The sequence below is a fragment of the Corvus kubaryi genome, unplaced genomic scaffold, assembly GCF_017639235.1.
Source record: "Corvus kubaryi isolate FWS band 111438036 unplaced genomic scaffold, C.kubaryi_AGA036_p1.0 65056, whole genome shotgun sequence".
Lineage (NCBI taxonomy): Eukaryota > Metazoa > Chordata > Aves > Passeriformes > Corvidae > Corvus > Corvus kubaryi.
Window position 1 is genome coordinate 129,606 of NW_024581731.1, and position 17,499 is coordinate 147,104.

At 42.6% G+C, this 17,499-nt stretch overlaps 1 protein-coding gene across 3 annotated transcripts; it reads right to left on the bottom strand.

The window, feature by feature from the left end:
• Positions 1-1,603: 1,603 nt before the first annotated feature.
• LOC121672950 (phosphoribosyl pyrophosphate synthase-associated protein 2) lies at positions 1,604-16,514 on the bottom strand. 3 transcript variants are annotated; one of them, XM_042045900.1, is made up of 12 exons: positions 16,364-16,500; positions 14,159-14,221; positions 13,523-13,673; positions 12,350-12,402; positions 12,158-12,224; positions 11,052-11,224; positions 10,008-10,123; positions 6,490-6,545; positions 4,062-4,210; positions 3,489-3,559; positions 2,805-2,951; positions 1,604-2,296 (listed from the first exon to the last, which is right to left on the bottom strand). In XM_042045900.1, exons 3-12 carry the CDS (start codon positions 13,639-13,641, stop codon positions 2,138-2,140), a joined length of 1,110 nt encoding a protein of 369 aa, XP_041901834.1. In that variant the 5' UTR covers positions 13,642-13,673; positions 14,159-14,221; positions 16,364-16,500; the 3' UTR covers positions 1,604-2,137. The 3 variants fall into 3 exon arrangements, with proteins under 3 accessions (XP_041901834.1, XP_041901833.1, XP_041901835.1); XM_042045899.1 differs by having other exon boundaries at positions 14,102-14,221; XM_042045901.1 differs by lacking the exon at positions 14,159-14,221 and having other exon boundaries at positions 16,364-16,514.
• Positions 16,515-17,499: the final 985 nt, after the last annotated feature.

Sequence of the window (17,499 nt, forward strand, 5' to 3'; positions counted from 1 at the left end):
AAAGGACCAGCAATCCAGCCTCATGGATGCAGTTTGTTCCCAAATTCCCGAGCCCTCATCAATATCATAATTGCTCTGCATGAAACTAGACAAAGTTGGGGGGTTTCTATGTTTTAAAGCAAAGATTGAACAGGAGTTGGGTGAATGCCCGAAGTGGAGCCTGGCACAGCAGTGAAGGCTGACCAGGAGAAACCCCCACAGAAGAGATCACAGAATCATGGAATCATTTGGCCTGGAAAAGTCCTCTAAGATCATTGAGTTCAACCATTAATCCAGCAGCCCCACAAAACCACGTCCTCAAGTGCCACATCTACACTGCTTTTAAATCCCTGGTGATTCCACCACTTGCCTGGGCAGCCTGTACCAATGCCTGACAACCCTTCCCATTAAATTTTTCCTAATATCCAACCTAACCTCTCTTGGTGCATCTAGAGGCTGTTTCCTCTTGCTCTGTTACTTGTTAACTGGGAGAGAAGACCAACCCCCAGCTGGCTGCACCCTCCTGTCAGGGAGTTCTGGAGAGAGGAGACACAGCTATTCCTTTAAAAGCCAACACGAGACAGGCACCCATGGGTTTGGATATTTAGCCATCAGTTTGCTGCGCTGCACGCTTGGCTGGCTCATTCCCAAGTGGCAGCACACTTCCACAAGGTCTCACTAACAAAATAAACACAGCTCAGTTAACGTGCCCATCACTGAAGTCAGGTCAGCAGCTCTCCTCTCTTTGAAGGAGCCGTGGCAGCACCGGGAGCAGCTCTGCACATCCCTGAGAGGAACCGACCTTCCCCCTCAGTGCTCGGCTGGAATTTGACCTGCATTAACACATCCAAAGTACCCACACGTGTCAATAAGTCAGCTTGGTGTATCCATTAACATTAAGGAAAGCACCTGGGTTTATCTTTCAACGTCAATGAACCCGCCAAAGTCCTTGGAAGTTTGTCTCCAACATAGAAACGATGTCAACAAAGGTTAATTTTCACTTCTGAACATGCCAAAAGCTTTATGCTCATTTGTAGCACATGACGGAAAGATTAAACCAAACAACCTCTAAATGTTCATCAGTTCCACCACTGTTTTCTTTGCAACAGGTGAGGAACTTGAAGTCCCTGGGACTGGGAGCTGCCTGGCAGTCAGCTGGCCATTCCACCCACACCTGCCCAAGGAGAGCTGGGAAAACAAACCTGGACAAGTTCAGCTCTGCACTATGGCATCTTTTTTAGTTCATCAACACATTCAGGGCAGGCAAGAAACCTCAAAAAAAACCCCTAAAAAACCCCCCAGTTTACCTGTGATGAGCCGACTTGGATTTTACCAGCTGGAACCTACACCCTGCCCACAATATTCCCAAGTCAATGAATCACAGAATGGTTTGGGTTGGGAGGGATCACCTCCTTCCAAAACCTCGCCATGGGCAGGGATACCTTCCACTAGACCAGGTTGCTCCAAGCCCCGTCCAACCTGGCCTTGAACACTTCCAGGGATGGGGCAGCCACAGCTTCTCTGGGCAACCTGCAGCATTGAGCAAGTCCCTGTTGCTCCCTGACATCCACCTGCCATACTTAAGGACACACAGTTTAGAAGATAAAGGACCAGCACATGAACATTTTTAGAAAGCTCACACAAAACAAGTCTTTATTCTTTGTCGCAGAAAATAAATACAGGTGCATATTCCATATGCTTTTCTATAAAAGCACTCCTACAAAATCACTGAACTGCATACAACAGTACAACCTTTTTGGCTTTTAAAATGCAAATATTATACAGTCACTTCATTTTGTTATCGTTTAAAGCACTTGTAGCAAGCAGCTTTGGAAAAGGAATGCTTAATTTAGAAGCCAAATTCTTGCCTCAAGTGTTTTGTGGGATTTTTCCATTGTGTATAGTGCAACTAACCTAAAAGCAACTAGAACAGTTTTTTGTAAAATGTTTATCCCACCCACCCCCCAAAAAAACCCGCAAAAAAAAAAAAAAAAAAAAAAAAACCAAAAAAGTCTTAAAAACTGTTCTACCTTGATACTTAAACCAAGAGAAAACAAGAAGTGGCTCAATGGAAATATTAAAGTAAGCACGACGCTTCACAGCTCGCTCTCTGTTTGCTTCCAGTTTGGCCCGGGGTATTTCTTTAGAGGAAGAAACATTAATCATCCACTCCTATATTCCTGAAAAGGTACGACATGGACTCTCCATTATGGATCCTGCGAATGGCTTCTGACAGGATCATGCTGATATCCACAGTCTTGATTTTAGGGCACTGAAGTTTCTGTATTTCATGTGGAATTGTGTTTGTAACAACCACCTACAGAAGAAAAAGAGATCATGAAAACGTATCTCTGTTGTGTTTTCCACCTTTCATATTGAAAATGTGAAAGGGAGTTTTACAGATCCCATGAAACCACCCTGGCTGACAAAACAACGTTTTACATTACTGTCAGGGTCACAATCTTAGGAAGAGCCATGTGTTGCCACAGATTTCATGTATCCATGGATACTAAAGGCACTGTCCCTCCTCCCTTTCATTCATTCTGCCACACAGGCCCAGAGGAAGGGACAAAAATATCCCACCCACTGAAGGGAAAGGTGTGCTGATACTGACAGTCCAGCATCTCACCACTTCCCACTGCTATAATTTAAGGACATGTGGATGCTAATATTCCAGCACACAATTCCATAGTGGGAAAGCTTGAATCCAGGAGCCTCCCATCTAAATCCTTAAAGCCAGCATATTTCAATGAACAAATCAGGAGAAAATTGCTAGTTTAGAAAAACCCCAAATAATTTGATGAGAGCTCAGACTCCACACTTACTTCATCGATGGCAGACTCCTCGATCAGCCGGGGAGCGTCTGAGGACAGCAGGCCATGGGTGGCCATGACAAAGATCTTGTAGGCCCCCCTCTCCTTGAGGGTCTCAGCTGCAGCCAGAAAGCTGTCAACATCATCTATGATGTCATCCTGCCAAAATCCCAGAGTCACTGAGGGTTCACCACATCAGACAGATCAACACAACACGTCTGACTAATGCTACAGCTTCACCAAGTGTAACAAACCCCAAACTATCAGAAAATTGCCCTTTTCCTTGACAAACCTTGTAAGAGATTACACTCTGCTTTAGAGAAATCATGAGTGAATCAAGGAATCATAGCATGGCCTGGGTTGGAAGGGACCCTAAAGATCATCTCATTCCAAGCCCTGCCATGGGCAGGGACACCTTCCATTGGACCTGGTTGCTCAGAGCTCCACACAGCCTGGCCTTGAACACTTCCAGGAATGTAGAAGTGGAAACTCATGGAAACAAGGTCCAAATGCTGCTTTCCAGAGTGGATCCTTTCATTGCTCCCAGTCAGCTTTGTGAGTGTGCTCAATGCTGCTCCATGCTATCAGAAGTCCACCAGAAACCAAAGTTTAGTGGCTGATACAGAACAGCTACTTGATTTCTAAAACTTTAACATGTTTAATATCATTTATGAGAAGTGATGGCATCTCACTTACCACAATGATAGCTATTCTTCCTCCCACATCTCCAACAACTGTGATGGGTGGCTTTTCCTTGGGAATCAGCACTGATTAATGGTAAATGTTTTTAGAGGGGTAGAAAGGAGAAAGGAGAAAGTTTATGTAATTTACTTCCAAGTATGGAAATAGCTGCTGGAGTTATTAAAGACATGAAGCAGCAACTATTTCAACAGCATTATTGAGAAAACCAGAAGGATTCTAATACATAAATAATTTTTTAAAGCTTAATTAAAACATTAACGATATTCATTTATATCTGAATTGTTTACCAATTCTATTAATTCTTAATTTCAACACAGAAACAGAGTGGCTTGCAGACACAGCCAGTTCAGTCACCCAAGCTGGGTTTTTGCACTGCAGTTTTGGTGGTGCAGCTGTAGGTCACATCCATACTCAAGCAAGAAAGAATCTTTTTCCCCCCACCAGGAAAGATTTTTTTTTTTTTCCCTCTATGAAGAACCACTCCTTTTAGACAATCCATCCCTGCCAGACCCAACCCCTAAACCCATGAAAACAAGAGGTAACACTTTCCCACACACACTTACTTACTGGGGATCTCCAGACTGGGGTGGATAGCAGCTACATATTTGGCAGTAGGAGGTGAGTGCCGACCATCCACCATGTCAGACTCAGCATCCTGAGCTTCCCCGTGGATCACGGCGATTCCCAACCGTAAGCGCTCAGCAAACGACTGTGCCCTGCAGAGAAAGGGTTAAAAGAACCCAGAAAAAGGTTAAGTTTAAAATAATTCACATATGTACAATCCTAATCTATTTCCATTTTATTTCTAAGGTTTCAGAGGGAAGTCAAATGATCCTAAAATTTTAGGAGAATTCACGGAAGAAGTCAGTTGTCTCTCAGTATCTTGTTTTTAACAGGTTTGTTAAAGTCAGAATAACCTTCAAAGTGCCCATATGGGCCGTAAAGCAACAGGATAAATGCTGCAAGTCACAAAATGCTGACTACTCCCTTCTGCTTTGCCCAGCAGCCAAAATAACATTTCCTAGCCTTCAGCATCCTTGGGATCCCATGCTTTAGCAGGACACATCTAACAGTAACCAAGAACAGCCTTGATGTCTGGATTGTCTGTATTTAATAGGAAAAAAAATATTCACATGAAAAGAGAAAACAAGTGTTCACCTGTTTATTTTAGTACTAAATCAAGACAATATCCCTGACCTGCTGACACATAACCCGAGATACCCTATGGAAAAGGGGAGCCAGACGATCATTCTGCCTGACAAACCACACTTGGAGTTGAACAGCTTGGATTTTTTAATTAGCTGACATGAAGTTCCTTCACAGCGCAGTATTTCTTCAACTAAAATTAGAAATCTCTGTAAAGAAGTATAAGGTTAGCTGGGGGAGTGGGAAAAGCAGAGAGTCAGGAAAATAGGAATTTGTATCCCAGATATTGGAAGCAGCAAATTCAAATTAGCACATCCATCCCACTTTACTTTGCACACCCAAGGATTTGGGATCCTGCCTAAGCCACCCATCCAAGTCTCCTCTGGTCCAAGCAAGCCCAGCAGATCCAGAGTGATTCACTCTGCTCTAACATCAGCATCTCAGACCTGTGCCTGAATCACCTCCTCTATCCTTAAGCCTTGTTTAACTATCCAAACAATCAAAAGTCCAGAGAATAATTTGCCCATCGTGATACTCATTTAATTAAAAATGAAGAATCTTCCACCCTGTGGTTATCATAGTTATACTATTTTTGCAAGTAGTTAATTACAGGTAATTATTATTCCAAACATTAAGAGTTACGACTTAGCAGGCATAACCGTATCAATAAAACCATAATAATTACCTTAAAATGCAGTATTAAACTGAATAAAGTTCAAAGTAACAGTAAAATGATTTATTAATTTTCCAGTGAGCTCAGAAACCACAGAGACATTCTGAACTTCACCACGCATGGGTTCTTTTTCACAAGCAGGCATTCATCAAAAGTCTCTTCCTAGATTGTTTTCAGCCTGGATTAGGCTGAAACATCCAATCATCCTTCTCCCAATACAATGTAACTCCTCAAATACTGCCTTAAATACTCATAGGAACATGTGAAGAAGCTAAACAATACAGTTCTGGGATCCTCTCCTCCAGAAATCACTGTGTGATGTGCAACTCATCTATTTGCTGGCATTGACAATTACTGGATAAGCATTAAAATGCTGCAACAAACACCCGCCTCCACCCAAGAGGCAATACTGACACTGTGGACAAGAAATGGAAAAGAAACAAATGTAAAATTACCTGGCCAAAACAAAAGAAATCACAAAAAGTACTGTTGGAGAAAAAGATGACAAAAGGTGATTTGCTACATAAAATAAGAAAAACACAGAGTATCACAATTCATTGGTATGGAAGTCTAAATAACTTTTCAACAAACTCTTGGTTTGTCAGCACAGCAAATACAGCATCTCTTAAACCATCACCCAGCTCTTGCAGTGCCTGCTGACAGCACTGTAATTCCAGAGTTTAGGAACAGTCAACTAAAAAGCTTCATGGATTAAGAACAGTCATTCAACCACCAAAGACTTCACAAACACAATCATCTCAAACAGCAAACCCAGTCTCACCATCTGTATTTAGGATCTGATCAACCATGTTCTTAGTTATGCCCATGTTAAGAAACTCATCTGGATTAATGGCATTACACTTCCAGCCACTTTTCCTCATTTACAGCAGGAAATTTATAATGTAAATGCACACAAATGTAACATGATTAAAAACCTTTACCATAAACACTGCACCGATTTAACCCATCCTTTTGTGTGTTTTTGTTTTTTTTTACTCTCCTTAGATTTATTATGATTACAGTGATGATGTAAAAACTACACAGCTGACAGAGCAGAATTGGGAGGGGTGTGAAGGCTGCATCTCCTAATTACTGGATATCTGTCCTTCACTTGATCCTAAGAACAAAATCCCGACAGATTTCCTGCTCTAAGGCAAGAGAGCAGATCTTACCCACCTCTTTGCAGACGCAGGAGATTTGGCCACAATTACAGCATTCCTGTAGTCTGGTATCTGTAGTAAATAACAGATAGCAATGTCTACTTCATATCTTTAGACAAATTTAAACTCAGTAAGAATCAGAGAAGTTTATTTTGCCAGAATAATTTTAAGCATTGAACATTTTACCTAAGAAAGCAACCTCAGAATCCATGGTACATGATTAGGGTTGACAGCTCAGTAAAAACAGGTATTTAGAAAATTCACATATTAACTTCAAACTGTACCTTTCATAAACCCCATTTTATTGTACAGATAACAGAAAAGTAACTGCTTTAGGACATCAGGGTTACACCCACAAGTGTTAAAAAAACCAGGAAACCATCAAAGAAAAGTTTCCTGTTCAACGTAAATTGTCTTTAATCACTAAAAACCAGCATTTTACCATTTCCTATTGCTTTATAGAGTACCCCAAGAGAGGTCACACCTCTCCCATCACATGACACTGACTCTTCCTATGGATGATCAGAAGGGATAGAACTTCCACAGTCACTGCACTGATCCTGGAGGCACAGTCTCATAGTGCTGCAAACTCTTCCACGCTGGTGTCAACATAAGGAGATGCTGCCGCAAACGCTGACAGCACCAGAGGGACGAGGCCAGGAAGTCTGGGTTTCCCTCTGAGATCTCACAGGTGTTTCAGTCAGGCTTCACAAGCACAGTCTGCTCCTCAGTTTTTGCTGCCCCTGCCCCATTCTCATACTGGTTTTTCACTCCAGACTCCTGTTCCACATTTAACGTGCATTTTAGTCCCCATCTCTCGAAAGTTTCTTATCCTCATCTCCATTTTCCCTACAAACAGTGACTCCACATCAGACTCATCTTGCTTGTCTGTACCTTCTCAAGCATTCCACCATTCACACTTCCAGTCCTCCTTTCCAACAGCAACTACAACTACACTCCCTCTGGTATCTCATCTTACCCCACTCCTTGCAAACTCAGCCTTTTCCTTCACTGTGCTGCCCTGGGATGATCCATCTCTACGGAGAGCAGCTTAAAGAGAACCTGTCTGTCATCCTATCCAAAAATCACAGCAAAGTCCTACAGAGCAGGCCCAGTCCTCAGAATTCCAGCGTTAAGGGATGGAAGACTCTTCACGAAATACCTGCAAATTGATCTGTTAGGGATGTAATTTCACAGATTTGTGGGGATGACACCCTGTCCTGCAGCTCACCACCTTGCTGGCAGACGTCAAATACCCATTTCAGAGCACAGAAATACTTGGGGTTTCTGCAAACACAGGCAAAGTAAGTTCTTCCACAATCTTACCCTCAAACACACACACTGCACTGGCTGAGTATTTCCAAAAGCTCTACCTGACATGGGCATGGGAAAGAAAAAATAAGTTCTGAATTTGGGCAAGGGTTCAGCCAACTGAAAGTAAGAAATTTTCTGAGGACGTCAGGCAACATTAATAATCCACAATGTTAGTAACTCCACCTATAAACTGGGAATTCAGCATGTTCTGTCCTTTATAAACACTGAGTTATACAAGAGGCTACAAAGATTAACATGACGGAAGGTATAGACAAGGCAGGGCCTGTCACTTGACATAATAAAGGCTTTGATCTTGTTCAGACATCACTGCCTCATTTTTCCCCTGCCAAATTACCAAATTTGTTCTCAGCTCTTCAAAAATGAAGTCAGAAAGTCAGAAATGTCATCCAAAAGACATTAAGGTGTCAACAAGTCCATGTAACAAAGGGCTACGTCACTCTGGGATTAACACGTGCGCAAAGGAAAGAGAAGCCACCAAGTATCCAACATCTGCCAGGCATACAGAGGAAAATTTTACTATCACAGGATTTCACTGACTGGAGTGTCTTCATCCCAGAACAGCAAGTGATTCTCTTCACATCTAGGAATAAACTTCCAACAGGCAACAACTACAAGCCCTCGTTCTCATAACGTTCAATGAAATGTTCTTTAAGTGACCTTCATTCTTATCAAACCAGACTCCATTTCATGCTCCTCAGTATATCCCATCACAACTGCTCTGCTTTGAAAGCTCTGGCATTCCCATTGCAGGATATCCAGCAAGCTGTGGCCACCAGGAACTTGAGATGAATACTAAATTCCTCCTGAGAAGCAAGGGATCAAAGTTTTAAGCAAAAATACTATAAATGATCTGGCTGGTGAAGGTACTTGCCAGTATAGATCCCATGTGATCAGATCCATTCAGTTAACTCTGGTTTTAGAAAGTCCCCTCATGGATGAGCAGAAGGATGAACAACTGAAAGTATCTTTCAAGAATTCTCTACATATACTTCAGATCTCTACAAATGGTCATTTGTTAGACTGCACAGCAGCGCCAGACTCAAAGCTGCAACAATTCTGTATAAACCATTAAAAGCTCAGGAATCAAAATGTGCTTCAAGACCAAATCAGGACCATGATCTTGTTATCAACCATAAACCACACTTCTAAGCAACATATAAAAGCACAACTTTGTCTTGCATCTGTGTATTTGGTTTTCCAGTTTTGTTCTTTTAAGTTAGGAAGTGCTTACAATGTGCAACGCTTCTCTCCTCAAACACAAGATGAATGACTGTGCCAAAGCCAGAGCCTGGAGTTTTGTTCTGCCATCCTCTTTGACTCTATTACCAAATGAAATGATAATAAGAGACTCAAATGGTAACTGATTCCCCAAACAGATTTTAATACTGTCATAACAAAATCATGTTGGTTTGGGTTTCTTTAAGGGGGTGGGGTGGGGTGTGTTTTGTTTTTTACATTGAGGCATTCCTATCTCTATAAAAAGAAAAAGCTGGGATTCAAAAGCAAGAGTGAGCTAAACCTTTTCTCTCAGCAGGAAGAAAGCACTTGCTTTATTCCAAATTACCATTAGTCAGAGGCTTAACGTGCATCTTATACCTACAATTATCATTTATATATTTTGTATAGGTGAATCTACCAGTAGCACTTCTCAAAACCCTTATAAAAATAGGATGGAGAAATGGAGGCAGAGATCATCCCAAGTTAAGCTCCTCAAGTCAAGACATGCAGCCTGAACAAACAGTGGGTAAGATTTCCACCCACCAGTCTTACTTTCGGAGTACAATCAATGGCTCTCTCATAGTTTACAATCTCCAAAGTGTTTCTTATTATGTGATTTAAATTTATATCCACACAAGCAGCCCATCCTATGAATGTCAAGGAAACTAGAAATAGGAAAGGAAGAGAACATCAAGAGCAAGAAAATCCTATTTTTTTTCAGTGTTAGGGGAATATATCTAAAAGAAAAACAGCATCGCTGCATGAGTAAGAAAACACCAGCTCTTCATGAAAGCAGAAGTTAAACACGCGGGGAAGAGAAGAACCACCAGCCCCAACACCACTCCCTACCCCAACACGACCCTTCCCCCCTTAAAATTCAGTTTGAAGAGTTAATCTTTTCAGAGGTATTTGTTTCAGATGCCCTGAGACATGACAAAAAAAGAATTTAAAAAACAAACTGGAATAACAGGCCTTCCTCACCTCTTCTTGGATGTACTGGAGTAAAAATGGGGATGCTCTCAAGTTATCAACTGGAATATTGAAGAAACCCTGAATTTCCTTCTGATGTAGATCCATGGTAATAAGATGAGTTAGTCCTTTAGAACAGAATAATAAAACTTACAGAGAAGCACATCAAGAACAGGAAGAGAGAAGAGATACTTTCTTTTTCTAAGTTTCACTTCATTGCAGTTTATCCATAAAAATCTCTAAGCTGCATGAGAACACTAAGTGAAAGTACATAATAAATTATGTTACTCTTAAGCACACTGGCACTAATATGTTTTGAGACTTCTACAGTGACTTTTTTAAAGGAACCTCAGAACACTGCACATAACTGACTCTGCAGTGCCACACTGAGGCAGGCAAGATCCTTCTCCATTGGACATGGGACAAAATGGAAGCACTGATTTGTCCCATGTCCCACAGCAAGACCCTGGCATGCTCATCAGAGTTTTGAACTCCTGAAAAATGGGCCAAACTCCTAATCAAAAACCACTTCTCCCAAAATAACAACCCAGATCACACAGTTTGTTATAACTGCCTGTTTTTTCCCAGGGATGAGAGTGAAAGGAAAGGAGCAGAAAATGTGTTGAAGGCTGTGAAAATGAATAATCTCATTCTCCCACATGGTCTCAAATGTAAAGGACAAAGTGCATTCATCCAACAAGTAAAAAACAGGCCAGAAATGACAAGGCAAAACTGTTCCAGACTGTGAGAAAGGCAAAGGATGGTATTATGAGAGGCGGATACCACAGTCCAAAGCAGCTCAGCCCAGAAGACTAATTTTGCCAGCTCAGCACAAGTCAATGTAAAATGGTTGTAACCAAATTTGGGTTTTTCATGAGCTCATCATTTGGAAACATTTCTAATTACATTCTCCTTTTTATGTAGGTTTTAAACACATTAAAAGCTTGGCAGTTATTTTTAAGCAGAGTCCAAATTTGTGCACAGATCTCCCTAAACCTGGAAGCTGACAGAGGAGCCCCCCTTGCCCTGATTATTTAAGGACAGCCACACTCTTACCAGCTTTGCACATCATCGAGGCCAGCAATTTAGAGACAATGGAGCCCCTTTTCCTCATCTTGCACTGTTTGCTGTAGGGGAAGTAAGGAATCACTCCAATAATGCTTTTGGCACAGGAGGTTTTACAGGCATACACCATGATCAGGAGCTCCATGATTGTGGTATTCACATCCCTGCAACGAGAAACATCTGCTTCTGTATCTGGTGCACAAAAATCCTGCATTCAACACAGTATTTACACCCACTCCAGGGATTTCATACCAAAGTATGTTGACTGAGTGAACATCACTAAGAATTCAGCTGTGCCCCTCGGAATGACAAGTGCCCTGGATGCAGCATTTTAATTTTTCACAAAAATTACACTTCTCTATTTTTCTTTAATTGGCTATTTTGGACAATTCAGCAGTTTTTGTTATACCAGGTTGCTGTAACAAAGTAGCCCATAATTCATCTCCAATATCACTTTTTCCACATAGATTTTTAAAGAAAACATCATCTATTACAACATATTCCTCTATTGTTCAAGCCAACAACAGGCTAAATACTTAATAATTAGCATCTATTCTCTGCACTAAATGAAGAGATGAAGAGGGCACTTTCTTAGAGACCTGGTCATCAACTCAGATCTACTATTTCTGCTCCCACTAAAAAAAAGTCTAAGCATTTGTGAAGTTCTTCTCACATAAAATTAAAGAATTTCTGAATCACAGGACACACTGCCCAGGAAACATTCCTCCTACATCTAGAACTTTGTGATAGTACTAGAGATAGGGAGCTGAAAAGAGAAGAGTTTAAAGAGAATGACATAAGCAAAAGAATACACTTAAGGAAAGAATGCAGAGATCAAGGGGAAGGTTTTATAGATATATTCACTAAAAATTAAAATAACAGTAGTTAGCTTATGCCAAAGTTGTCTTTGTGTACATATAAAAAACCCAACAAAACCAATAACAAAAACCTTCCACAAAGAAAAGCCTCTATCTAGTTAATCTAAACTTACTACACTATATCACAAACATAAAAGGTGATTAAAAATGAAAACCAGAAGCATTCCTATGGACAGCCCACATCAAATGCTAGCACAGGGTCTTTAAACAGTTACTCACTTTGAAACTGTTTGGATGATAAATACGTCCTTTCCTCTCACAGACTCCTGAATCTGCACTCGTGTTTCTGCCAAGAAGAGAAATATGTAATATTTGCAAGAGCAAAACTCCTTTTAGAGTCTAAGAAAAGGGGAACCAACACATGCAAATCAGCCTCAGGTACATTTCCAGTATTGCTAACTAAATGCTCACCTCTGTTTGGCTCTTGATAAACCTGAACCTTCCCCATCTCAACTCCCAAGCGCCTGTGGGAACAGAAAAAAGGTGCAAGTCAATAAGGGGAAAGGAAGGGCAAAACCAATGTAAATCCCATATAATGCAATAGTTACTGAAAAGGCTGCATTCCGTGGGAGAAAACCAAGGAAAGAAAATCCCAAACCATAAAACCAGTAATTACAGTGAACATTTCTTTAAAAAGCACCTACAATTTCCAAAAGCTGCACTCCAGACTATGCTAAACTTATTTTCAAGTCAAGCTCAGGACAAGAAGCAGGAGAAAAACGCTGGAATACTAAAGCATGTAACATTTTCTAATTTTTAATATATTTCCTGTTATATATATATATATACACACACACACGTGTGGCAACCTACATGTGCACAATACTTAAAAATACCACTTTTAAATCATTCTTCTCTAGAAAAAACTCAATGCAGAGTGAAGAGGAAAGAGTAGCAGGCACTATATTATGGATAACGGAAGAAAAATATCTGCTGTATTTATCCCTTGTCAGCATTAGCAAGACCCCATCACTACAAAAAGGAGACCAGGGTATACTCTGCACTCAGGCCCAAATTCTTTCCACATGTAACCTGAGTTCCTCTGCATCCCCCTTTCTCATCCTATCACACCTAACTCTGGGTAAATAGGCCTCTGGAAGAAATCCATCCTGTCCAATATTCCCAATAAACTTACACATCCTAATTAGCACAGTAAAAATTTACTTAAGTCCTAAAAGTTCTGCTGAAGCTATTCATGGACCTAAGCTAAAGGAATGTTCCCATCCAAAACATACAGTGAGCAGGAGGGATATAGTTTTCCTGCCTAAAAAAAAAACCCAGTACAAGGAGTAAGAAAACTTCTGCCATGATGATTTAACACCATCCAAACATTAATTAGCCCCCGTGTTTCCTATAAAATGCTGCAGCCAATCACAACCTGCCATGGAACAATTCAAACATGAGTTAGTCTCTTTGTTATTGAGCTGTTGAAATACAATCTGTAATAGAGCACACTCCATATTCTTGCAAACCACGGCAGTTTTCCCACGTAACTTTCCTTAAATAGGGAAATCAAGCGTCCACTAAAACAAGTCCCATCAGAATAACCCCAAGACCCCAAGATTCCCTGCAGACCTTACTTACTCAGCAATCCTCTTGGACAGTTCCATGCATGAGGAATTGGAATTAGCTGAGAACAGCACCAGCCCACCCTTGGTGATATTCATGATGGCCCCAATTTCAGTTGATGGCACACAAAACATCAACCCTAAGTTGTTTTGCCGCTTCTGTAAGACTGCAAGAGATCAAATCCATGTTAAATCCATGTTAAAAACCACAAAAAATAAACACATTTTCTCTGTTTAGAAAATGCAGTTTCCCAGAAGCCTGGATATTCCAGCATCCTTAGTATCTGTTATCCCCCCTTTAATAGCTTCCCTACAGCTCTCCAAAGATCCCCCAAGACAACATCCCCTTCTAGCACCAACAGGTTTTTGCCTTTTTAACTGTTTTCCTCAGGCTATCATCCCATAACACTGATACTTTTTTCCATCAGCTTGTCCAGTTCATTTTCCAGAACTGAGCAACGTTTATTGACGTTTCCAAGATCACAAAGACAGTCGGGTAGAATTGAGCTTCAAAGAGCTCCTGGGTCCTGGCTAGAAGAATCTATTTCCATAGCTGAGTCTCTGTTCATCACTTCACAGTAACTTATAAACTTACAAATAAGGATGAAATGTAAGGAAGAATTCAATAAAGCTGGCAGCTGTAAATAATGACCTCTTGCACAGCAAATCCACTTGCTGAAGCAGCTGTTGTCATTCTTTGAAAGCAATATTTCTCCTGTGAAAACAGGAGAAAAATATCAGGAGGAAATCAGTATCATTTGTTTTTATGTTTCAAATAAAGGCACTAATCTCGCCAAGGATTTGATGTGATTCCATCTTTTTATTATGCTATGTAAATCACATTTTCATGGTTACTTCTATTATAAAATTTTAGTCAAATAAAAGGAAAGAAAGGATCACATTGACCAGCAGCCCTGGATAGATCGAAGCAGCATTCAACTCAAAATCCTGCTGCACTTCACTTCTGCTGTATAAATAATCCAATCCTTCATCATCCATTTCAGTATTATGTAGGGGACTGGAAATATTAAATGTGACTGGCATAATTCAAAGTTACAGCTAAATCAGTAACTTCTTTCCTGGTAAACATCTCCCTGCTGAGAAACAGAATTATCTAATAGGCACATGTAATTGGTTAGAAAAAGCTGATGATGTATCACCAATGAAGTACTCCAAAACAGCAACTAAAAGAAAAACAAGAGTTTTGTATTTACAGGAACAGCTGGCTAGGTCTGTAATGAAACTCCTTCACACCTCCCTGACAACCAGACACAGTCTCACTCAGTTTATCTTTGGCAGAGGAAACCAATTCACTCTCATGAAGAGCCAAAGTCAAGTCAGGAACCTCCTAACAAAAAATCTGTTGATGCCAAGGTTGAGCTCTGCTCAACTGCTGTGAATGAAAACCAGCCTGTCATCAGAAACATCCAAACTGTGCTGAGACCGAGCACAAACAGCAACCATTTCAGCCCCCAGAACGTCTGAATGTTTCACTGCACTAAAACCAGAAGGGCCCCCCATATCCCTAAAGCAAGACCAGTATCCCTCTCAAATGAAGTACCTAAAACCACCCCATTTCCTAGCTACTGTTTCTCTGTTCTGCTGCTCACTCACTCTCTGCAACTCCCAGCTGTCAACTAATGGCCATCACACATCAAATATTCATGACAGTGCTCAAGATCCATCTTGGATCCACCAGAGTGAGCACAGACCTGAAACGCTTTTAGGTCTCAGACCATCACATGAGAGCACCCTGCTTATGTGCCTGGATGGGAACAGCGTGGAGGCACCTTTCCATGTTACTAAAAGCATCCATAGAGTGCTCAGATGGCATATTTTTTATCCAATTATGTGCCTTGTTTCATGGATTAGAGAAATGAGGAGCATTATGAAATCTGAAAAGATGAGTTGTTGGCTCCCAACTATTGCTGAGGGTGCACTTTACACCACAATAAGATACTGATGTATTTACAAGCAACAGTGAACACTGCTCTTCACATAACTATAGGTCAAGGACTTTCTTGTGGATGCACTTCAGCAGCTACAAGTGGGCTATGGTGTGTGTGGGCAGGGAAGTTGCATTTCAAGAGTCATATGGATATATCAACCTTCAAACAGGTGTTGGGATGAAAGCAAGCTCACAGAACTTTATTAGATGTGCAAAGACATGACTCCACAGGGGTACACGGGACCATAACCCTCTGGTTTGAGATGGGCCAACCTTCCACGGTTGAACACAAGCATCAAGAACAGGCTGCAGCACAAACTCCTGCCTTTCCTTTTGTGCTGCACACAATTACAGAGACACGTCATGATGAGCACAACAATTACTGGGCACACACGGCTTTACGCCTCCATGAACTGAGCATGTCCACACAGAAAGCAACAGAGGCAGGAATAACTGGATGGGATAACCATGGTACTAAGGAATGGACCCCATGGGATGGAGGGAATCTGCACCCTCTCACCAATCACCCCAGAGGGAATTTTCCCATCCCTCCAAACTCACCGATCCCCCTGGGCTAACAGACCCTTCCACCTCCCTACCAGTCCTTCAGATGCTCCAGGTGGGTTACACAGGCCCTGTGGTCCCTGTGGATCCCATCCCTCCTCCCCGAGAGCGGCCCGGGCACGCCGCAGCCCCACGCCGGTGCCCCTCACCTGTGGGGCTTGCGGGAAGCCCGAGCAGCCCCAAAAAAAGGCCGCCCAGGAGAGGGTCTCCATCCCCTGAGGGGAGGGCGACGTAGCCCATTCCTCAGGGGTCGGAACCCCGTGTGGGGAAGGGAGATGTCCTGCCCCCACACAGCCGGCTGAAGTGGGCTGAGCGGGTGGGAGTGCCCCTCGCTGAAGGCCTTACCTGCCGACTCCGGCCCCCCGGCCCCGGGAAAAGGCGGCCCCGGCCGGAGGGGAAGGAGGGGGAGAGGCAAAGGCGGCGATGGAGCTCAGCCCCTCCGGTGCTCCGCGGGCAAGATGGCGGCGGGGCGTGAGGGAGGGAGCGCGGGCGGGCGGGGCGGGCCTGAGGCGACGCCCCCCCCGCCCCCCCCCTCGCCGCTGAGGGGACCCGGCGCCATCTTCCCCCTTCCTCCGCCGCGCTCGGGGGCTGCGGGACGGGGTCTTGGAATCACAGAATCTTAGAATCAGGAGGGTTCGAAGAGACCTTCAAGATCATCCAGTCTGACCATCAAGCCAGCACTACTACGAAACCGCATCACCCAGCGGCAAATGCCTTTTCCAACACCTTCAGGGATGGTGACTCCACCACCTCCCTGGGCACCTATTCCAATGCCTGACCGCACGGACAATGAAAAGAATTTTTCTAATATCTAATCTGAATCTCCCGTGTCTCATCTTAAGGCCGTTTCCAAGACCAACCCCCTCCTCACTACAACATCGTTTCAGGGAGTTGAAGAGAACGATGAGGGGCTGAGCATCCTCCAGACTAAACAAACCCAGCTCAGCCATTCCTCATAAAATATATTTTCTAGACCCATCACGAGCCTTGTTGCCCTTTGCTGGGAAAGAGGAGGACACATCTGAGTCCCCAGCTGGGATAATGTGGGGACCTCAACACCATAATTCAGCTGCCCGTCCCCACCAAAAATTACCCCTGGTGCAAAATCCATGTGAATAAAGTGACGACGTCCACAGGGTGCCATTATTTTGGAGCTCCCACACCTGCATCCCCACCAGAGGGATGGGCAGGTGGCTGCCATGCTGCTGTAGGTGTTTCCATCTCTAGGGCCGGTCCTCTCCATCCCTGCTGGACACTAAGCTACCACCAGGCTTTTGCCATCAGCAAAGTGTTTATAGAAAAAGAGGCATTTCTGGAAAGTAAATTAAGAACAGAAACTATCAGTGGCCTCTCAATTCCTTGTCAAAAGCATACACGATTTATCCAGAGTCCTCTCAGGACTCTCCTTGCCACATACATGGCTTGAACTGCATGAAGATTCTTTTGACATCTGAAATGAGACTCTTATTTCAGTCACCCTG